Source organism: Megachile rotundata, chromosome 3 (genome assembly GCF_050947335.1).
Source record: "Megachile rotundata isolate GNS110a chromosome 3, iyMegRotu1, whole genome shotgun sequence".
NCBI lineage: Eukaryota > Metazoa > Arthropoda > Insecta > Hymenoptera > Megachilidae > Megachile > Megachile rotundata.
Window position 1 is genome coordinate 6,116,986 of NC_134985.1, and position 19,620 is coordinate 6,136,605.

At 39.2% G+C, this 19,620-nt stretch overlaps 2 protein-coding genes across 10 annotated transcripts in view; one reads left to right on the top strand and one right to left on the bottom strand.

Annotated features, from left to right (window-relative positions):
* Positions 1 to 19,620, bottom strand: part of LOC105662082 (uncharacterized) — a 242,548-nt gene that overhangs the window by 150,284 nt on the left and 72,644 nt on the right. For 7 of the 9 annotated variants that reach the window (XM_076529971.1, XM_076529965.1, XM_076529970.1 and 4 more), the window contains one exon: positions 18,018 to 18,146. The exons of the other annotated variants lie outside the window; for them this stretch is intronic. In XM_076529971.1, coding sequence (XP_076386086.1) covers positions 18,018 to 18,146 — 129 coding nt within the window. The remainder of the gene's footprint in view (positions 1 to 18,017; positions 18,147 to 19,620) is intronic. 9 annotated transcript variants of the gene reach the window in all.
* On the top strand, positions 12,939 to 15,334 carry LOC143264080 (uncharacterized). The gene is made up of 2 exons (XM_076529566.1): positions 12,939 to 15,030; positions 15,098 to 15,334. Exons 1-2 carry the CDS (start codon positions 14,959 to 14,961, stop codon positions 15,332 to 15,334), a joined length of 309 nt encoding a protein of 102 aa, XP_076385681.1. The 5' UTR covers positions 12,939 to 14,958.

Genomic DNA, 19,620 nt, shown 5'->3' on the forward strand with positions numbered 1-19,620 from the left:
AAATGCAATAGAAATAACTGAATCGTATGCTGCAGTAGAACTCCAAAGACTATTAAACCATACAATTTCAAGAATATTAAAATCTATAGATCAATTAACAGAGAACATGCAATTATTACTTATATGCAAATGGGTTTGCGATGGAACTGCTGGACAACCGCGATATAAACAACTTCAGCAAGAACAGGACATTGATGACAGCGCTGTGTTCGTTTCTAGCTTGGTGCCATTAGTAGTTTACGACAAAAATAATTCAAATGTGATCTGGGAAAATCCAAGAACATCTTCGCCTTGGTTTTGTCGCCTTATACAATTCCGTTTCATAAAAGAAAATAAAGATGTAATCAATGAGGAAATAGATAGCATTACTAGTAAAATACAGAATTTGAAAACTTTCAATATAAACAATATTGCAATAGATTATAAAATTATTTTGACGATGATCGACAATAAAATATGTAATTCCATAACTAACACATCATCCGCGATGCGGTGTTATATTTGTGGAGCTACACCAACAGATATGAATAATTTAGACTTAATAGATTCGAAGGCTAAAGATTCTGTAAATTTGGAATTTGGAATTTCGTCGCTCCACGCATGGATTAGATGCATGGAGTGTCTATTACACATCTCCTACAACTTGCAATTTAAAAAATGGACTGCGAATACGCCAGAACTAAAAACACTCAGAAGCGAAACAAAAAAGCGAATCCAACAAGAATTTAAAGACAAATTAGGATTGTATATTGATTACGTTCAACAACGATGGGGATCATCAAATGATGGTAACACAGCACGGAGATTTTTTAGCAATGCAGAAGTTTCTGCAGAAATAACTGGAGTCGAACTAAATTTAATTAAAAGGTTCCACATTATACTTCAGGTAATTTATTCTGTACATAAAATTGATATTTATCAGATTTTAATAGCATATAGAAATTATCGTAAATTTTCTACAAATATTACAATTCTATTATAATTATGTATAATATATTTAAAAAACAAATTAATATGAACTAATGTAACATTATTTAAAATAATTTTACACTATATTATAGGTAATTCATCGCCATATGAAATAAATACTACAAAAGTTCACATCTATACGCAAGACACTGCAAAATATTACGTGCAAAACTATGGATGGTATTATATGCCAACATCAGTCCACAAAATACTGATTCATGGAACGGAAATAATACAAAATGCGTTGTTGCCAATCGGTCAACTTTCAGAAGAGGCCCAGGAAACAAGACACAAGGATTTTAAACGTATACGATGTAAAAATACACGAACAAGTTCGAGGGTGTCTAGAAACGAGGATACTTTACATCGACTTCTTTTAACATCCGACCCGTATATATCTAACTTAAGACTTAAATCACATTGTAAAAAAGTTAAAGATTTGGATACTGAAGCACTGGAATTAGTATACAATTGATTTAAACTATTTAATAATAATAATAATAATAATTGTTCGGCCGCAAGCCGAGACCTTTGTCGTGTCTAAGAGATTTATTGCAGGGTTCAAGTGGTTCGGCGCATAGACCACCGAGAATAGTTTGTACCTCGAAATACGGGTCATCGAGGACCCTTTTGTCTATCAAATCCTGTCCGGACCAGCCTTACCGTAAACATGTGCTAGCCATAAATCAGCTAACAGCTATACCTTTATTATTTGAATAGTTTTAACAAACAAAAGCATAGAGTTTTTCTCAACTGTCACCCTCGAAAAGGCGAGAGTGTCCAGACGATTTTTTCTTCAAAAAAGTACAGCTAGTTTAACGTTCAGTCTTTTGCGATCTTGTACAATCATTAGCAAATACATATTTTACAAGGGGTTTTTTATGCCGCAAGGCTTTTTCCCCTAATTCGAATCATTCGAGCCAATAAATTATCATGATTTTTCAGGCTCAATTACGTCTAAGCAATTTTGATTTACCCTCCTCCTCAATCTAATTCATCCATTCCTTTGAAATACGAAATTTCTCCATGTTGGAAAGATTTCGACAATACAGTAATAATAATAATAATAATAACAACAATAACAACAACAACAACAACAACAATTATGATACAGTTTTTTTTTTACCTATTGATAGCTTAGTATCTCTACATTATCTGGTTCAAATTGTGTGATGATATCTCGTACGGTTTAAAAGTTACACCAAAATGTCACTGAATTTCTCGAATTGGACCACTGTGCGGGGGGCCTTTCATGCTGTATGAAATTTACGAATATTGATGATTTACACATAATCTTGCGTCGTAATTTATATGTTAAAGGAGGTAATAGCAATGTGCTAAATATCTACTCATTAACACCTGTAGCAATTTCACCCGAAAGGAATAGATCCCCACAAGTCGAAAGGATACAACAATCACCTGCTGCGACTACTCATACAGAGTCCGGCGAGGCGCAAGTTGTTTTCGCAACAAGTATGTTACATTCGATTGATGACGATATTCCCAATATCGATAATATCGTATCTATCGGTAATAATAACAACACAGACGCAAACGAGAAGAGGGGTGCCTTCAGGTACCCTGAAGGCAAATGGCGTCTAGCACGCGATGCGCTCGGGCGCTAGCAGCCCTGCCCCGGGAAGAAGTAATGCGATGAGCGTTACCATCCCGGGGTAATGGGGGAGTAAAGAGGAGGGGTTTTAGTGGGTATACGCGTAAACGTATTATTCGTTTTCGCGGGAGTCCCACACTATCCAGGAGAGGATTTGCAGAAGCGATAGCCTCCCTGTGCGTAATGCATTTCCCCTCCCACCAAAAAAAAAAAAAAAAATAACAACCCAGAAAGTGACCCAATAAGATTGGCGAATATACATAGAAAAACTGCGCCTCCTTTGAACCTAGAGAGGGAAAGAAGAATGGGAGAACTGTGTTGGTTCTTTCTATTTCCAGATGGAAAAAATGGTTTCGGAGAGCACCGAGATATTTCAATAACACCACTGGATTACTTCCAAGCGCGTATTCTGAGCAATGACAAACGATTTCAACGAACAGATTATTTGTTCTTCGCATTATCTGTTGTTGAATATTACCGCGCAAAAGCTAGTGTTTCAGTATCATGTAGAATGCGCCAAGGAGAACATACTCCACAGCGATTAGTAGATAATTTGCACCTCACGATGAGAAATATAAGAGGATCGGTATCATACTGGAAACGTTGCTGTTCGGAATTAATCGCCATGGTTCGAAGTCTTGGACCGCCCACATGTTTTGCTACCTTCTCTTGCAATGATCTGAACTGGCCGGATATGTTGAAAGCGTTACTCTTATCCGATGGTCGTCCCATTACCGAATTTGAAAACCTAACTTTTGCGGATCGACTAAAGTTGGTTCAGAAATATCCAGTAGTTATAGCAACACAATTTACGGTACGAATAAACGCGTTGATGCAGTATTTAAAAAACTCTGATTGCTTAAGGTGGCGTTGTTATCGATTTTTGGTATAGAATTGAATTTCAGAATAGGGGAAGTCCACATTTACACATGCTGATTTGGTGTGAAAATGTACCTGATTTCCTTACCAATGAAGGCCGCAACGTTATTGAGAAAGTTGTATCTTGTTCATTGGAAGCAGAAAACCAAGACATGAGCGACATAGTACAAAGAGTCCAAATTCATAAACATTCTGATACATGTTACAAAGATCGTAATAATCGTTGTTGTCGTTTCGGATTTCCTAGATCGATAAGTGAAACAACGATGTGCTTGGGTCCAGATGACACACTTGCCAACAATGGACGTTTCTGTGTACTTAAGAGAACCGTAAATAAAGTTATGGTAAAATAATTACAATCCAACTCTTTTAAAGCTTTGGGAAGCAAACATGGATATTCAACCATGCGGAAATGTTACAGCAGTTGCATATTATATTGCTAAATACGCAAGTAAGTGCGAGCCGCAGGATACAGGAGACGTTATTAAAGAAGCCGTTTCCCGTGCGAAACGCCGCGGCGGTGCCGTCTGGAATCAATTATTTGCGGTATCTATGGCAATTCTGTCCCAACGAATGGTCAGTGCTGCAGAATGTGCTTATCGATTATGCCATTTGCCTCTTAAAATGAGCTCGCGAAAAGCTGTATTTATAAACAGCTGTCGGCCTGAGGAGAGATACAGAATTTTGCGTTTCGAAGGATATGAAACATCATTTTTCAATAACATATTCGACCGTTACGCAAAGAGACCGGACAGTCTAGAGAATTTGAGCTTAGCTGAATTTGCTGTCCGATATGAAACAGTTGCAAGTGGAATATGGACAGAAGAGGATGGAGACGCAGAACTTAAAAATGATGATGAAGAAACATCGAGGTCGAGGTTTATAAATTTGAAGGACAATACTCGAATGCGAATAAGAAATAAACCAGCTGTACTTCGCCACCGATATTATACCTTGAACAGTGATAGAGAAGGATATTTCTATAACTTGATAGTGTGTCACATTCCATTTCGTGATGAAAGTACACTTATGTGCGAAAACGAATCTTCGGAACAATGTTTTCTTCGACGGCAACACGAATTGAAACCTATGTTGGGAAACGCAACCGTTGAACAATTTACTCACGCAGAACAAATTATTGAAGCGGCGCTGGCCCAGGCTGTTGCTTTGAACGTTGTACGCGAAGGGGAAACTAATAATGAACAGTTAAGAGAACCAGTCAGCATTCATGCCGACGAAACAGTATATTGCGATCAAGTTGATTTGTATGAGGATCAACAGCAAGAAACACTAGCAATGCCAGAAGACGTGTTCCTTAATAGTATTCGAAATCTTAACGTTCAACAGAAAGATTTATTGAAATCATTTTCCTCAGTAATTGAGAAAGATATTAAAAAGAATGATGATGAAGATACGGAACAAATGTTACTCTTTATTACCGGAGGAGCTGGTAGTGGCAAGTCGTTTATTTTAAAATTACTTGTTGAACATATTAAACGCTGCTATAATCCCACAGTTGATATGACGATAAAACCATCGTTCATTGAAGTAGCTTCTTTGACTGGCGTCGCTGCCCGTCAAATATTCGGAAAAACTCTGCACTCCTTGTTCTCGTTGCCTATTGAAAAAGGTACTGCGATGACCTATCGGCGACTGACTGGACAAAGACTCGAACAGGAGAGACGAAAGTGGCGGTACATAAGGTGGTTGATTATTGACGAGATATCAATGGTATCTTACGAGAATTTGTGAATAATTCATTTAAGATTGCAAGAATTCAAAATGAATGATAAATTGTTTGGTGGCGTAAATGTACTTCTTTTTGGCGATATCATGCAGTTGCCCCCGGTAAAAGGACACTGGTGTTTTATACAGCCACATTGGTGCAGCGCAGAAATTAATTTATGGCACCAATTTTCATTCTGCGAACTCACCATTAACATGTGACAAAGGGATGACGTCGAGTTTATCGACTTACTGAATAACCTACGGTTTGGAGAAGTGACAACCTCTCAACTACAAATACTATGCGAACGAAGAAGAGTTCCCTTAAGCGGAGAGTTTGAGGATGGGGAAGCGGTAAGAATATTCCCAACCATAAAATTAGTCGATGAATATAATACAAAAATGACCGATAAATTAGCAAAATCACATCGAATGTACATCATTGATGCAGTAGACGAGTCCCGTGAGGCAGCTACATATGGAAAAAGGCCACCAGAAAATGTTATTCCTACAAATGTTAATAACTGTGGCGGACTGTTACATACAATAACGTTAACCGAGGGATCGCGAATCATGCTGCGGCGAAATATATCAATTTCTGATGGTTTGATAAACGGTGCAATGGGAATAGTTAAGAAATTTAGATGGCCGGCACTTAGAAGAGACCAACTAGAACAGGGAGAATTGCCGGTTTCAGTTCTTATAAAATTTGACGACGAATCTGTTGGAAATAGGTTCAAAGATATTGATGGTTACATTCCAATATCTCCAGTTTCAGCAACGTTTCAGGCGACAAAAGGTTATGGGGACGTCGAGCGCAGAATGTTACCACTTATTTTAAGTTGGGCAGTAACGGTGCACAAATTACAAGGGACCACATTGAACAAAGCTGTAATTGATCTTGGCAAAAGGAATTTTGCAAAAGGTCAAATTTACGTTGCACTTAGTCGTGTTAAAAGTCTAGATGGTCTAGTTTTATCTGATTTAGCGCCAAACAAAGTCCTAGTTAAACCTCATGACGAGCGAGCACTCGCAGAAATGGAAAGATTACGACGCTTGCTTTTGCAAACAAACACTGCAAATCAGCTTCCAGTGACTGACACGTAAAGAAATAAGCCAAGTCTGTTTTTTTCCTTCTCTTTTATTTGCGGCCAATTGATAAAGAAATTGACGAAGTCTACTTACAGGAACAACTTTGAAAAATCAATGTCGCCATATTTTTTGCAGGGTAAGAATAGATCTTTTGCAATATCAGTAGTTATTAACAATTAACGAGTCCCATAAATATCTGTTACAAATGAGATCATCTTGGAAAGATCTTCGAGATTCGAAAAGTTTCATCGCGATCGGTGCATTTCTTACATAACAATACCAAAGAATAGGATTTTGCAATAACAATAGTTATTATACATGTATACTGATTTTCGGCCGACAAGACGTGTTTGTAGAAACAGTAGAAAATCGGCGACTGCATGTTGAATATACACCACCAGAGACACGGAGGCATACGTACAATTGAATAATTTTCGCTAATAACTCGAAAATTACAACTTTCCCTTGATTGCGGATAAGGAAAAAGTTGTTCAGAATCGTGGCCCTGATAACATATTAAAAGGACATTACAATCGTCCAAAGTTGATTTCAAAAGTTTTCAACAATTTTTCGCTAATATCTCGAAAAGTAAAGCTTTCCGCGAAATTTGTATAGGAACAAAATTGTTCAGAATCATGTTCGTGATAAGATATTAAAAGCGCACTAAAATCGAGAAAAGTTTATTTCAAAAGTTGCCGGTTTTTTTGCAATAATGTAGGATTAGTATTTACAAGAACTAAACCTTTATTGAAGTACACGATAAAAACAGTAATGAAGAGTACACGGAAATTCACGAACGCACACACACACGCACGCACGAGCTACAAAATACACAAAAGTCCAAAAGTCCACAAATCGTAGTCCGAAAAATCGTAAGCCGTAAATCGTAATCCGTAATCGTAGTCGTAATCGTAATCGTAATCGTAATCGTATTCACACTCGCCCGTATCGCGTTACTTTCTCTATTAGCTTCTAGCTTCTAACGCGCGCACCGCGGACACACCCTGTAACCGCTCTTTCCTCCCTGAGTAGCCGAGCGAAAGGAGATGTTGCGAGAGGAGAGTACGGACCTTTTTAGAATAGGGTTCGCGTTGAAAGATTTCAAGGCAAGAGGAAGGACAGTAATTCAGCCAATGACACACTCGTTAAAATCTGGTAGACACGAAATTTATTAAACTTTAGTATTTAATATGGATAGTTTATAAATTCTTTGTTCTTATACCCCGAGCGCTTGAACGAGGCCCTGCGATACTACCGGCAAAATTCTTTGAAAAATAAATCCGCTGATGGGAGATTGCGATATCTGCTTTAAACTATATTTCGACTATTATTACTCCGAAGAGTTTACAAATACGCTTTTGGAATTCGCTAGCTATCGATGTTTACACCCAGACGAACGTTCGTCACCGCGCGCGGTAAATAGAGACTCGGCCTTGACAAGGCCGTAGCAAGCGACACACTAAATAAAGAAAAACCCCTTTCTCGACTTTAACGCTTTGTTCAAAGATATTCTAGCTACGACGCTGGTGCTCAACTTGCGGCGCACTATCGTTGTACTACGCTCTTTAGAGCGTGTGACACAGGAATGTCAAAATATGATCAGTGGGTTTATGAGCCACTTAATCACGTTTGACATTGGCCACGCCACTGTGGCTATGAGTTAACAGGAAGAGAGGGAATGCACACTCAAGAATTGTATGGGTTCCGGCCCCTCTGTAACTCACAACACACAAATGTAACGATAGCTCCAAATCCTCAATTTTGGTTCCGAATCACGCGTAAAGGAACTTCCAAATTGCAGTAAACTGCCCGAGCTCGGGAGAGAGTGAATAACGAACCTGAGGGTTTCTGGGGCCTGAAGGCTTCGTTATCACCCCTGGCTTTGCTCGTTTGTAATTCGTCTATACGTGAGATGGGAGAGGCACTCGTCTGAGCGAGCGGGTCTCGTTTCTCCGATTTTCAAATTAACAATAACTTGGAAGTTTTCTGTCTATTAGATTTATCACGTCACCTACTTCGCACTCCAAACTGCATTAAAAATGCCTGAGCTCAGGAATGGATGAAAAACGAGTTTTTGGGATCTAGGGCCTCAAACACGTTATCACCATTGGCTTCACTCGTACGACATTCGCGAGTACTCAAGATGGGAGAGGCACTTTTTAGAAATAAGTGAGTCTCGGTTCTCGGATCTTCGAATGTACGTAAATCTGGAGTGGTTTCCTAATTGACTCTGATCCCCCGGTTGCAAAATCTCCGATTTTCCAAATCGCGGGAATAACGCGTAACCGTGCCGTGATACAGTTTGGATCAACGACTCCTCAGTTTGAGGCGCGAACAATAACCGCGAGCACCAGCCGTTTTACTGCGTGTTCGATAGTCAGTTTGACTCAAGCTATGTTCCGTTTTTCGTTAGGCGGACCCCCTTGTTAGAATTACGAGTGATCTAGAAGCCGGTCGAGATCAGAGTGACGATCGATTTCACGGCTTGCGGGTCGATCGCTCACCTGTTACCTGGAGGGTAACATTTCATCAAATCCCTATGCATCCTGACGATAAAAGTAAAACTGCATTTTCAACCCCCTATGGCCATTACGAATTCAATAGAATGCCGTTCGGACTGAAGAACGCACCGGCCACTTTTCAAAGACTAATGGACAATGTACTATCCGGACTTCAAGGGATAGAAATATTCGTATACCTAGACGATATAGTAATTTATGCCAGTTCACTTAGGGAACACGAAATCAAGTTCCATAAATTAATGGAGAAACTCAGAGATGCCAACTTGAGCCTGCAGCCTGATAAGTGTGAGTTTTTGAAGAAAGAAGTGACATACTTGGGCCATATTATTGATAAAAACGGAGTAAAACCAGACCCCAAGAAAATAGAGGCAGTAGAGAAATTTCCAGTACCAGAAACAGTCAAAAATGTAAGGCAGTTCTTAGGACTCTGCGGGTACTATAGGAGATTTATTAAGGATTTCTCGAGGATAGCCAAACCATTGTCGGACTTGACGAAAAAGGAGCGGAAGTTCGAGTGGACACATCTCCAGCAAGAAGCCTTTACTATCCTTAGGGAAAGTTTATGTAGAGAGCCGATCCTAACGCATCCGGATTTCAACAAACCATTTAACATTACCACAGATGCGTCAGGCATAGCAGTTGGAGCCATCCTCAGCCAGGGTGAAATTGGAAAGGACCAGCCTATCGCATACGCTTCAAGAGTTCTTAACCCTGCTGAAACACGGTACTCGACTACGGAGCGAGAATTACTTGCCATAGTCTATGCAGTACATCATTTCCGCCCATACGTCTACGGAAGGAAATTCTTCCTCATTACGGACCACAAACCTTTGGTCTGGCTGAACAGTGTCGCTGATCCAACATCGAGGTTACTACGCTGGCGAATAAAAATGAGCGAGTACGACTACGAAATCAAATACAAAGCTGGAAGTTTGAACGCTAACACGGACGCACTATCCCGTAATCCCGTTCAGACGAAAGTATTACCAGTCAATTCTAAAAGGCCTCGATCAACAACTACAAGCACAGACACTAAGAGGGAAATCAAAAAGAAGAAAGAGTGGCATCAATATAAAACTCGCCCGCGAAATTCAGCTACGTCTAGCTCAAGAGAAGTTAAGAAGAAAAAGGAATATCATCAATATAAAACTCGACCACGAGATTCAGCTACGTCTAGCTCCAGAGAAATTAAAAGAAGAAAAGAATGGCATCAGTATGAAACCCGACCACGGGAATCAACGACCAGTTCACGAGAGGTTAAAAGAAAGAAGGAATTTCATCAATACCCTACGCGTCCATTAGAAGACATAAATGCTGACCAATTACCAAATAAACGAAGAAGAAGAATAAAGCAAGAGGAAACCTCTGATGAATCGAATTATTACGATACGGACGATTCAGATGACGAAATTAGTAGCCAAAAAGGAAATGAAGACTTTAAAATGGAAGTACAAGCAGAAATACATCCACCACCTTCGGAATTTAAAGTAAAAACTCCGCCACCATTAATATTGAGGAAAAACGATCCTATAGTAATTGGGGATGAAATAGAAGAGATAGATGAAGATACCATAATTCCCAAACACCTATTCAAAGATCCTCCTAAAATTAATGCCGACTCTTCCTCTTCAGAATCCCAAAAAGAAGAAACTCCTCCTCCTTATAAACCTGAAATATTAAACAAATCCGGTCCAGTAACTCCAATTAAAATCAAAAAGGAAGGTGGAGAACTTACTGTTAGTAAAGCAAGAAAACCAAAAATAACAGAAGAAATAGTGAGTTCCATAGCTGAAGTTAAAGATCATCTTTGGACTAGAAAGGGACCAGTAGCAGTATTCTGGAATTCTCAGGGAAGTCCTTTAGATCCTGAATCAGAGTTGTTCATTAAAAGAAGAAAGATCAGACCAGCACCTAGGAAGGAAATTACACAAATTAAATTAAAGAAACAATGGTTATTTGGCATAACAGTTACATCAAAAAGGGAATTACCACAAATTCTTAGGAAACTTGCGTTGCTCCTTAAGAAACATAAAATTAGTGACCTTAGTTTACCGAATGATAAATATCTTAGGAAATTAATATACATAATCTTTGTTGACATACCAATTCGAATCACAATCTGTACTGGGGACATTAAGACTCCGTCATTCGAAGAGAGAATTCCCATTATCCAGGAAAATCATACTACACCCACTGGGGGACATAAGGGAATTAGAAAGACTTACCACCGCGTTAGAGACAACTACTATTGGAAAAATATGAAAAAGGACATAGCTGATTTTATTAAAACTTGTATTGACTGCCAAAGGAATAAGTTGGTACGCGTTAAGAATAAAGAGCCAATGGTTATTACAGATACCCCACTGGACGCATTCGACAAAGTTTCTTTAGACATATTAGGACCGTTACCTTTAACTTCAAAAGGGCACAGCTACATATTAACAATCCAAGACAATTTAACTAAGTATTCCATAGCAGCACCCATTGTCTCGATAACTGCAGAAGATGTAGCCAGAGCATTTACTGAACACTTCATTTGTAAATTTGGTTGCCCTAAAGCAATCTTGACAGACCAAGGGACATGCTTTATGAGTTCCTTGATGAAAAAGCTGGCAAAAATATTTCACATTCAAACATAAAGAACTTCATCCTTTCATCCTCAGTCAAACGGGTCCCTAGAAAGAAGTCATCAAATTTTAATAGAATATTTAAAACATTTCCTCACGCAAGAAAAACAATGGGATGATTGGTTACCACAGGCAATGTTCTCATATAACACGAGTATACACGAAGGAACTAAAGGGTCTGAGCGCTTAACGGCCCCAGGAAACAAGATTCAAAAAAACCATATGGATCGTGTAGCCTGCTTCGAGTAGACCACACGTACCCATGTTTGGAGTTCCAAATCACCGTCGTCGCTCCAGAAGAGGAGGAAATGTCTCCCGAGCGGTCGAAGTACATCGGACATACGGCGACTTGAAATGCTCATATCCCACCCGCGTTTAGGGCTACAGAGCTAATCGAGTGTTCTTTGGAAAGCTGGAGAAACGTACTTTCTGATGCGTGTATCAAGTATTAAGAAAGCAGCGATGAAGATGCTACCGAGTGGAGGAACTGAAATTCATTGATTGCACACAAATACATTCGACGGACCACTCCAGCTACACGCTCAATGTGTGCCCCCCTTCGAGGCGAACAAAATGCGATATCCCAATCGAAAATCCATTGGGGGCCCGATACTTTAATTTCGAAAAAACCGTAGATGGTCGCACCCGATTTTACAAATTTCGCACACCTACCTCCATATAAGCATGAGAAAGCCGTTCTGGAAGCACTTAAGCCTCGCTGTCACTCCCTTCTGCTTCCGTTTCTTCTCCGGATGGTACTAAGAGCTCCGTTAACTGCGCAGCCGGGCGCAGGATCTGCGGGAGGTACCGAGCATGGGCCAAGTAGAAGATGGCAGCGGCCACATGTGAGCAGCAGCCTACTGTCCGGTTTCCATTCGGGCACTCACACCAATATCACCGAATTCCTTCAACCTGGTCCATTTTCGGTTCGTAATGAATATAGTGCCGGTAAGTTTTTGCGTTCACGTGTCGCGACTTGATTTCTAGACGGACGATGTTCGGTGTTTCTTTTACAAACATCATGAAGACATTGTTGGTGTCGATTTGATATGGGCCCAAGGTCAATAGCAGTAAGTGGTCTCGAGACAGTTTCGGGAAATCGGTCAGGGTGGTAGCCGAAGTAGGTGGTGGCAATAGAGCGCAGAAGCACACTTCTGTAACGGACTTCGGCCACCACCCTGTCCGATTTCCCGAAACTGACTCGAAACCGCTTACTCCTATTGACCTTGGGCCCATATCAAATCGACACCAACAATGTCTTCATGATGTTCGTAAAAGAAACACCGAACATCGTCCGTCTAGAAATCAAGTCGCGACACGTGAACGCAAAAACTTACCGGCACTATATTCATTACGAACCGAAAATGGACCAGGTTGAAGGAATTCGGTGATATTGGTGTGAGTGCCCGAATGGAAACCGGACAGTAGGCTGCTGCTCACATGTGGCCGCTGCCATCTTCTACTTGGCCCATGCTCGGTACCTCCCGCAGATCCTGCGCCCGGCTGCGCAGTTAACGGAGCTCTTAGTACCATCCGGAGAAGAAACGGAAGCAGAAGGGAGTGACAGCGAGGCTTAAGTGCTTCCAGAACGGCTTTCTCATGCTTATATGGAGGTAGGTGTGCGAAATTTGTAAAATCGGGTGCGACCATCTACGGTTTTTTCGAAATTAAAGTATCGGGCCCCCAATGGATTTTCGATTGGGATATCGCATTTTGTTCGCCTCGAAGGGGGGCACACATTGAGCGTGTAGCTGGAGTGGTCCGTCGAATGCATTTGTGTGCAATCAATGAATTTCAGTTCCTCCACTCGGTAGCATCTTCATCGCTGCTTTCTTAATACTTGATAAACGCATCAGAAAGTACGTTTCTCCAGCTTTCCAAAGAACACTCGATTAGCTCTGTAGCCCTAAACGCGGGTGGGATATGAGCATTTCAAGTCGCCGTATGTCCGATGTACTTCGACCACTCGGGAGACATTTCCTCCTCTTCTGGAGCGACGACGGTGATTTGGAACGCCAAACATGGGTACGCGTGGTCTACTCGAAGCAGGCTACACGATCCATATGGTTTTTTTGAATTTTTTTTCCGGGGCCAAAAAGTGTATCTTATGCGCCGAGACCCTTTACGCCCCACGAATTGGTATACGGAAGAAAAGCGCGGCAGCCATCAAACTTTCCAATTGAAGAAGCAATGTGTACATACCCAGATTACGTGGATAATCTCATCACAAAATTACATAATTTCCGAACCACTGCGCGAAATAATTTAAAATTGTCGAAACATCGTCAGAAATACTACTATGATAAAAAGATTCGACCCATACAATACGAAACAAATGAAGACGTATTTCTTCTTAATCCACCACGGAAAAATAAATTAGAGAAGGAATACTCTGGTCCATACAAAATTACAAGGACCATAGAACCAAATAATGTAGAATTGCAAGTCGGTGGGAGAAACAAAAGGCGAATTGTTCATAAGGATCGCATTAAGAGGGCCCACCTACCAATGAGGGATCGAGAATCGATAGAGAGATGAGCGTGCGCGCAAACAAGGGTAGAATAATTTAAATTTACCGCGCTTCGTAATTTTGCAATCGCGAATTTTCTAATACATAAGAACTGGCAACTAAGGGTGTGGCAAAATTGCGGAAACGAAGCGTGTAGCGTTAGAACGCAAAAGCAATCGAAAACGTGGCGTCACGGAGAATAGTCGTGTATTTTATCAAGAAGAATTCTTTCGATAATCCAAGGAAAATGGATCAAAAGCGCCGGTGTGAAAACATATTGAACGCAATGTGCGTCAGGGATAAAGAACTAGCATTTAACTGTAAATACAGCCAAGAACTGGGACGTATGTGTCTAAATTGTATTATATCAGCACATCCCGAAGCCAAAGAACAATGGTAGAACTCAGGCAAGAATCAAGCTTCCATTATTTCTTTAACAAAATTAATACAATCTAATATAATATATATTTACGTGTATGTACATATAGGCACCCATCATTTCATTAAACGAGAGGATGTCCTAAGGAAAAGCGTATGCATAAAGTGCAAGATACAGCTCGCGGAATTGAAACCAGCAATTGCTTGCACCACGTGCTACAAAAAAATCTTCTACATGGAGGACGAAGACGACGAGCCATTCAATGCCGGCGTCCTAATGAACGCTGAGGATTCATACCCAATAGTGGAATTGCGAAGCGTATCATTACAAAATGGAAAATTACACTACGAATAATTAATTTGTTTTTCTTTAAATATGTAAAAATATAAAGGAAGAGGAAGTTTTATTTGTTAAAAGGAAAAGAAAGTTTTGTTAATATTTTGTTTTTGAATAAATTTTGTTTGTTATCTTTGATAAATAGCGGTGTATAAAATTATTACCCGTACAATTAAATTAGTAAAACGAAAAAGGAAAGAAACATACAATATACATATACTAAACACGCGTTATTACTATATATATATATATGTATATATATTCTACTATACTTCTACAATTAACGACGCCATATTAGTATTGTCGAAATGTCACGAAGGGCAGGCAAGAAAGTTTTGTTGAGAAATCTTAAAGCTAAAATGAAGAAGAATTTAAGCCAGGTAATTCAAAAACATATAAAATACATACATATAGAACTAAATAGAGCAAAATTATCGTATAATTTAGGAGGAGTCCACTAATAAGTGGAAACTGATCGAAATCGATATACCCGATCCCCCGTTCAAAGAATACAAACAAATAGACAATCTTCAAGACCCAAGGCGAAAATACTGGAAATCGCTATGGCTGTTTGGGCGAGGAGCTGTATCACCGAGGAACAACGAGGATAATTGCCGATGTACAAGATGTATAATTTCCAAATTCGTAAACCAAAAGTCTCTTGAGGACAAGAGACCTACATAAGGGGGAAGGTGTAACATCCCGGGAAGAGTTTTTTTAAAGTGGCAGTCCTATGTTCAATTTCATTACCCGCTGATAGAAATAGTTTAGTTACCGACGATAATAGACTATTACCGACAGTACATTATATACCAATTACCTTATGTATTCAGTTCAGCGGTCGGTAACCAATATATATATATTTATTTTATTTTCAATAATTATTTTATATTTTCAATTTAGAAAGGATAATGTAATTTACAAAGACAATCAAATGTTAAGTTAATTCATTTAAACCAAAATTAATGTATTATTTTATAGTTACTCCAATAAATGTATAATTCTATATGGAAAATTCCGTAATGCGATGTGCCTACGTGCCGCGAAGCTAGCCCCAAATTTCCTGGAATTTCTAGCGTTGCTTAGAGAAGGATAGGAATACATTTTACAATTTCGATATTATTAATTATCAAGAACTATTAGCTAAACAAATCAGTTAATACATATCAAGCGTACTAATATTATGTTATCCAGAATTAAAGTCAAACGTCAGTTTATTGCAATATATGTTGTAAATTATAATATTATTCAATGGAATGTTCTAGAAGCATCCTATGCTTATACATCTAGCTCCGATCCGTATAGAAGTCGTGCACAGCGTATAGAAAGAGATAGAAAATGCAATTTCATTAAAACACTATTAAATTACTATTTTTATATCAGAAATGTAAACCATAATGTAGAATGCGATATTTATAATGTAATTAAACCGTTCGTTTGTACAATTAATGTCTAATTACGAATTTATAAGACAATTATATATTTCGACGTTATGGGGGTTTTCCGAGAATTCGCCAGGCTGGCGAGTATAAAAGGCCGAGCGGAGCTCGCCAAAATCGCAGAACAGTTTTCGAAGTCGAGCGAACTAGAAGTCTACAGATAAGTATAACCGGAACAGTTTTCGCTGTGAAGAGCCGCAACGATTCTTAATACTTGACTGGTAAAGCGGGTATACGCCATTTGGATACTTGGTCGTGGGTCGTTCTAGTAGCCAGTGAACAACAGGCTCCCCATTCAAACGGTCTCGTATCTGAAACTCCTTTAGGAGAGTGCTATACTTAGCGCCAAGAAAGGCTAAGATATCGAAACGATAGCTCTCAGCTACTCAAATTTGATTTTTCATCGGATTGCTAACGCGCCGTCAGATTCTCGGAGTTCGCTCTGGGTAGTTTCGTAGCCAGCTAACGCAGGCTCCCCATTTGAACGGCTTGGTCTCTGAAGCCCGTGTCTTTTGGGTGGCAGTTCAGCAATTACGATTTTATATTAGAATCAATTGATTTGCTACCCTGTTGAACTTATACTGTTCACCCTTTTCCTGTATCGTTGGGTCGTTCTAGTAGCCAGTGAACAACAGGCTCCCCAATTAAGCGATCTGGTTTTGGCTGTCAGTGTTCGTTTTGACAAAAAGGGTCATGGACAATTAGTTGTCGAGACAAATTAAGAAAGAGTAACTGTTCCGAGGTAATAATTCATTTAGATTCAAACAAATCTTGGAATTTTGAATTAATAAAAGAATATTGTTCTGTCATCAGCGTAATCTCAGTAGTCGACTACACCGCGTTAGATATCAGATAAAATCGTTAATCTGTCTAACTTTGCGAAAGCGTATTTAGGTACACTTAGAGAATCACACTTAGGTTGTGTTCCTCGCTGCGGTAGACTATCACGCGCTAGTATTAATAATTTCGTAAAAGACTTTTCATTATATAAATTATAAACGTATTAATCAATATAAACTTTGTAATTGCGATAGCGTTCAAGACGAGAACTGAATAATATAGAATATCGAATTCAATTAATTATATAAAAGCGAAGTTAGCTTCATCCGAAAACAGACTTAGGTACGATCTAATATAAAGTATTACCTAGCGAGAGTCATTTAGTTAGATTCATAATTATCTATTACGTATTGCTCAATTTGCCAAGTTCTGTTATTTCTATTATTAATATTATATCAAGTCTATTCTAGTTTCTTTAATCAAACCAGTATACTTTTCATATTTTGTTATTTGTTACTTGTTATTTGTTAAATTCATCATCTGCGTTATTTTATTGAATAAACCCTTATTGTTGAAAGATATTGACCTGTGGATTTCACTCCTTAACCGCACACCACACGAATCCCACAATCTTTAGATTTAGTTATTTTCCAAAACGAGTCGTTTAATTGGTAAAAGCCGCTCTTTACCTTCTTAGCGCTAGTAACTATCTGAACTTAGGTTCCAGAGTCGTTACATTTTCGTTCTTGAATTTTCGCAGTACGTTCGCGGCACAACCGTTTCCACTGTCCTACAATAACAACACTTTGCAATTAAAAAATGAAAAATTTTTTGATAATGGTACCAATGGGGAGTCAGAACCTACCAGATGCAAAAGGTTTCGTTCCGATCGGTGCATCCAGCTAGGCGTAATAGGCGGGCACACATAGAAAATAAAAATAATAAAAAAAATAAAAAAAAAATAAAACAAAAAATATACTGATCGAATTGAGTAACCTCCTCCTTTTTCGAAGTCGGTTAAAAATGTAAATTATTTTTTCTCCACATTTTGTGTCAACATGTAATATGGGTTCGTATTGGTGTTGCCAATACGTAATTTATCGTAGGGAAATAAATTGGAATAAATAAATGTTAAACACATTACTTACTCTGTTATTGGAAAGCTTTTCTTCATTCTTCGGCTCGTGAAATTTTTTTCCTTTTATGTCTTCTTTTCCTTGAGGCTTTTTCTTTTCTTCCTGCGTTGTTTCTTTTTGTTTGTCGCCTTTTATTTCCATCTAGAAATAAATAATTTACATATTGTAAAGTTGTAATTAATACTGACAAAACACCGTACGCGTGTCATGAAACGTGAACTACTTACTTCTTCGACAGCTTTCTGTAAGGTTGCCACTTTGTCCATGGTCACTTTAGAAATACTGGATCGTCGATCGATGCCGGGGTTCGAAGCTATGCACCCCACCCCATCCCTCAGTTCCACCACTGTCACTCAATTCCACCACTATCAATCAGTTCCACCAATATCACTCAGTGTCACCCCCGTCCATCATTTCCACTCTCATCCCTCAGTTCCACCACCATCCCTCAGTTCCCCCACCAACCCTTACTGCCACCCCCACCCCTCAGTTCCACCACCGTCTCTCAATTCGCAAAAATTATAATACATTATTTTTTGGAACATCGGGAAATTGTTTAGGTGTTCTCTTCTAAGTGATTTATTCTTAAGTGTATTTTTTAAGTGTAATTTTAAGTAATTTATTTTTAAGTGTTTCTTTAGGTGTATTTTTTAGTGATTTGTGTTAATTAGTGTTCACTATTTATACGTGAAATGGAAGCTACAATGAGTGGAACGATGAATGGACCAAGCGATAAGAAGAAGCAAAAAAAAAACGGTTGTTTCCCTCGACGAGGAGGTATTCAAAGAAAAAAGCAACTCTCGAAATGCGACGTCGTTTAACTGCTCCGGAAAAGAATAAAGAAATATCCACCATGTTTCCACCATGCGTCATAACTACAATAGCACAAGAAGTAGAAACTTCAGAAGAAACTACGTCGGCACAATTTTCAGACGACGGAGAAGATAGCTTGATAGTCGAAAAAGTAGCAGCAGCCGGGCCAAAAGAAACGGCGTCTTTTGCAAATGGACTAAGTATTGTAAATATGCAGCACATCTTTAAAGAAATGAAAAAAATAAGCCACCATGCGGATAATAGGAAGAATTGCGGTGTACAATACTTGGTAATAACCGGCGTAATACAGTCGGGTCTGAAGACTACGCTCACCGTAGTGTGCACTATGTGCCACTACAAAGGGAAAAACCAAAGTCAACCTGACGATGTTGAAGAAATGAATATAAATCGTAGTGTCGTTGCTGGGACAATGCTTACTGGAGGCAGCTATGCGCAGAGGCAGCCATGAACATAAAATATACATATGCCGAAAACCCAATTTGCAAAACACCACGATGAAATAGCAAATTCGTTGATTGCTGCTGCGGAAAAGAAATGATAGTAGCGGCTGCAAAAGAAAAACGATTAGCTATTGAAAGAGGCGATATTGTCCCGCAATCTCGAATTCCACACATTCCCGTCGTCGTCGATGGGAGCTGGATGAAGAAATCGTATCGCACCGACGCGGCGCATGTAACTCTGCCTCGGGAGTTGGTGTGATAGTTGGATATCACACTCGAAAAGATTTATTCATTGGTGTGTGAAATAAAAGATGCATAATTTGCGAATGTGCTGCAAGAGA

What these genes read in the sequence shown, in the direction of transcription:
- LOC143264080 (XM_076529566.1), top strand. Translation starts at nt 14,959, where the DNA reads ATGTCACGAAGGGCAGGCAAGAAAGTTTTGTTGAGAAATCTTAAAGCT. An exon ending in TGAAGAAGAATTTAAGCCAG is followed by an intron (nt 15,031 to 15,097) that starts GTAATTCAAAAA and finishes CGTATAATTTAG; the next exon opens with GAGGAGTCCACTAATAAGTG.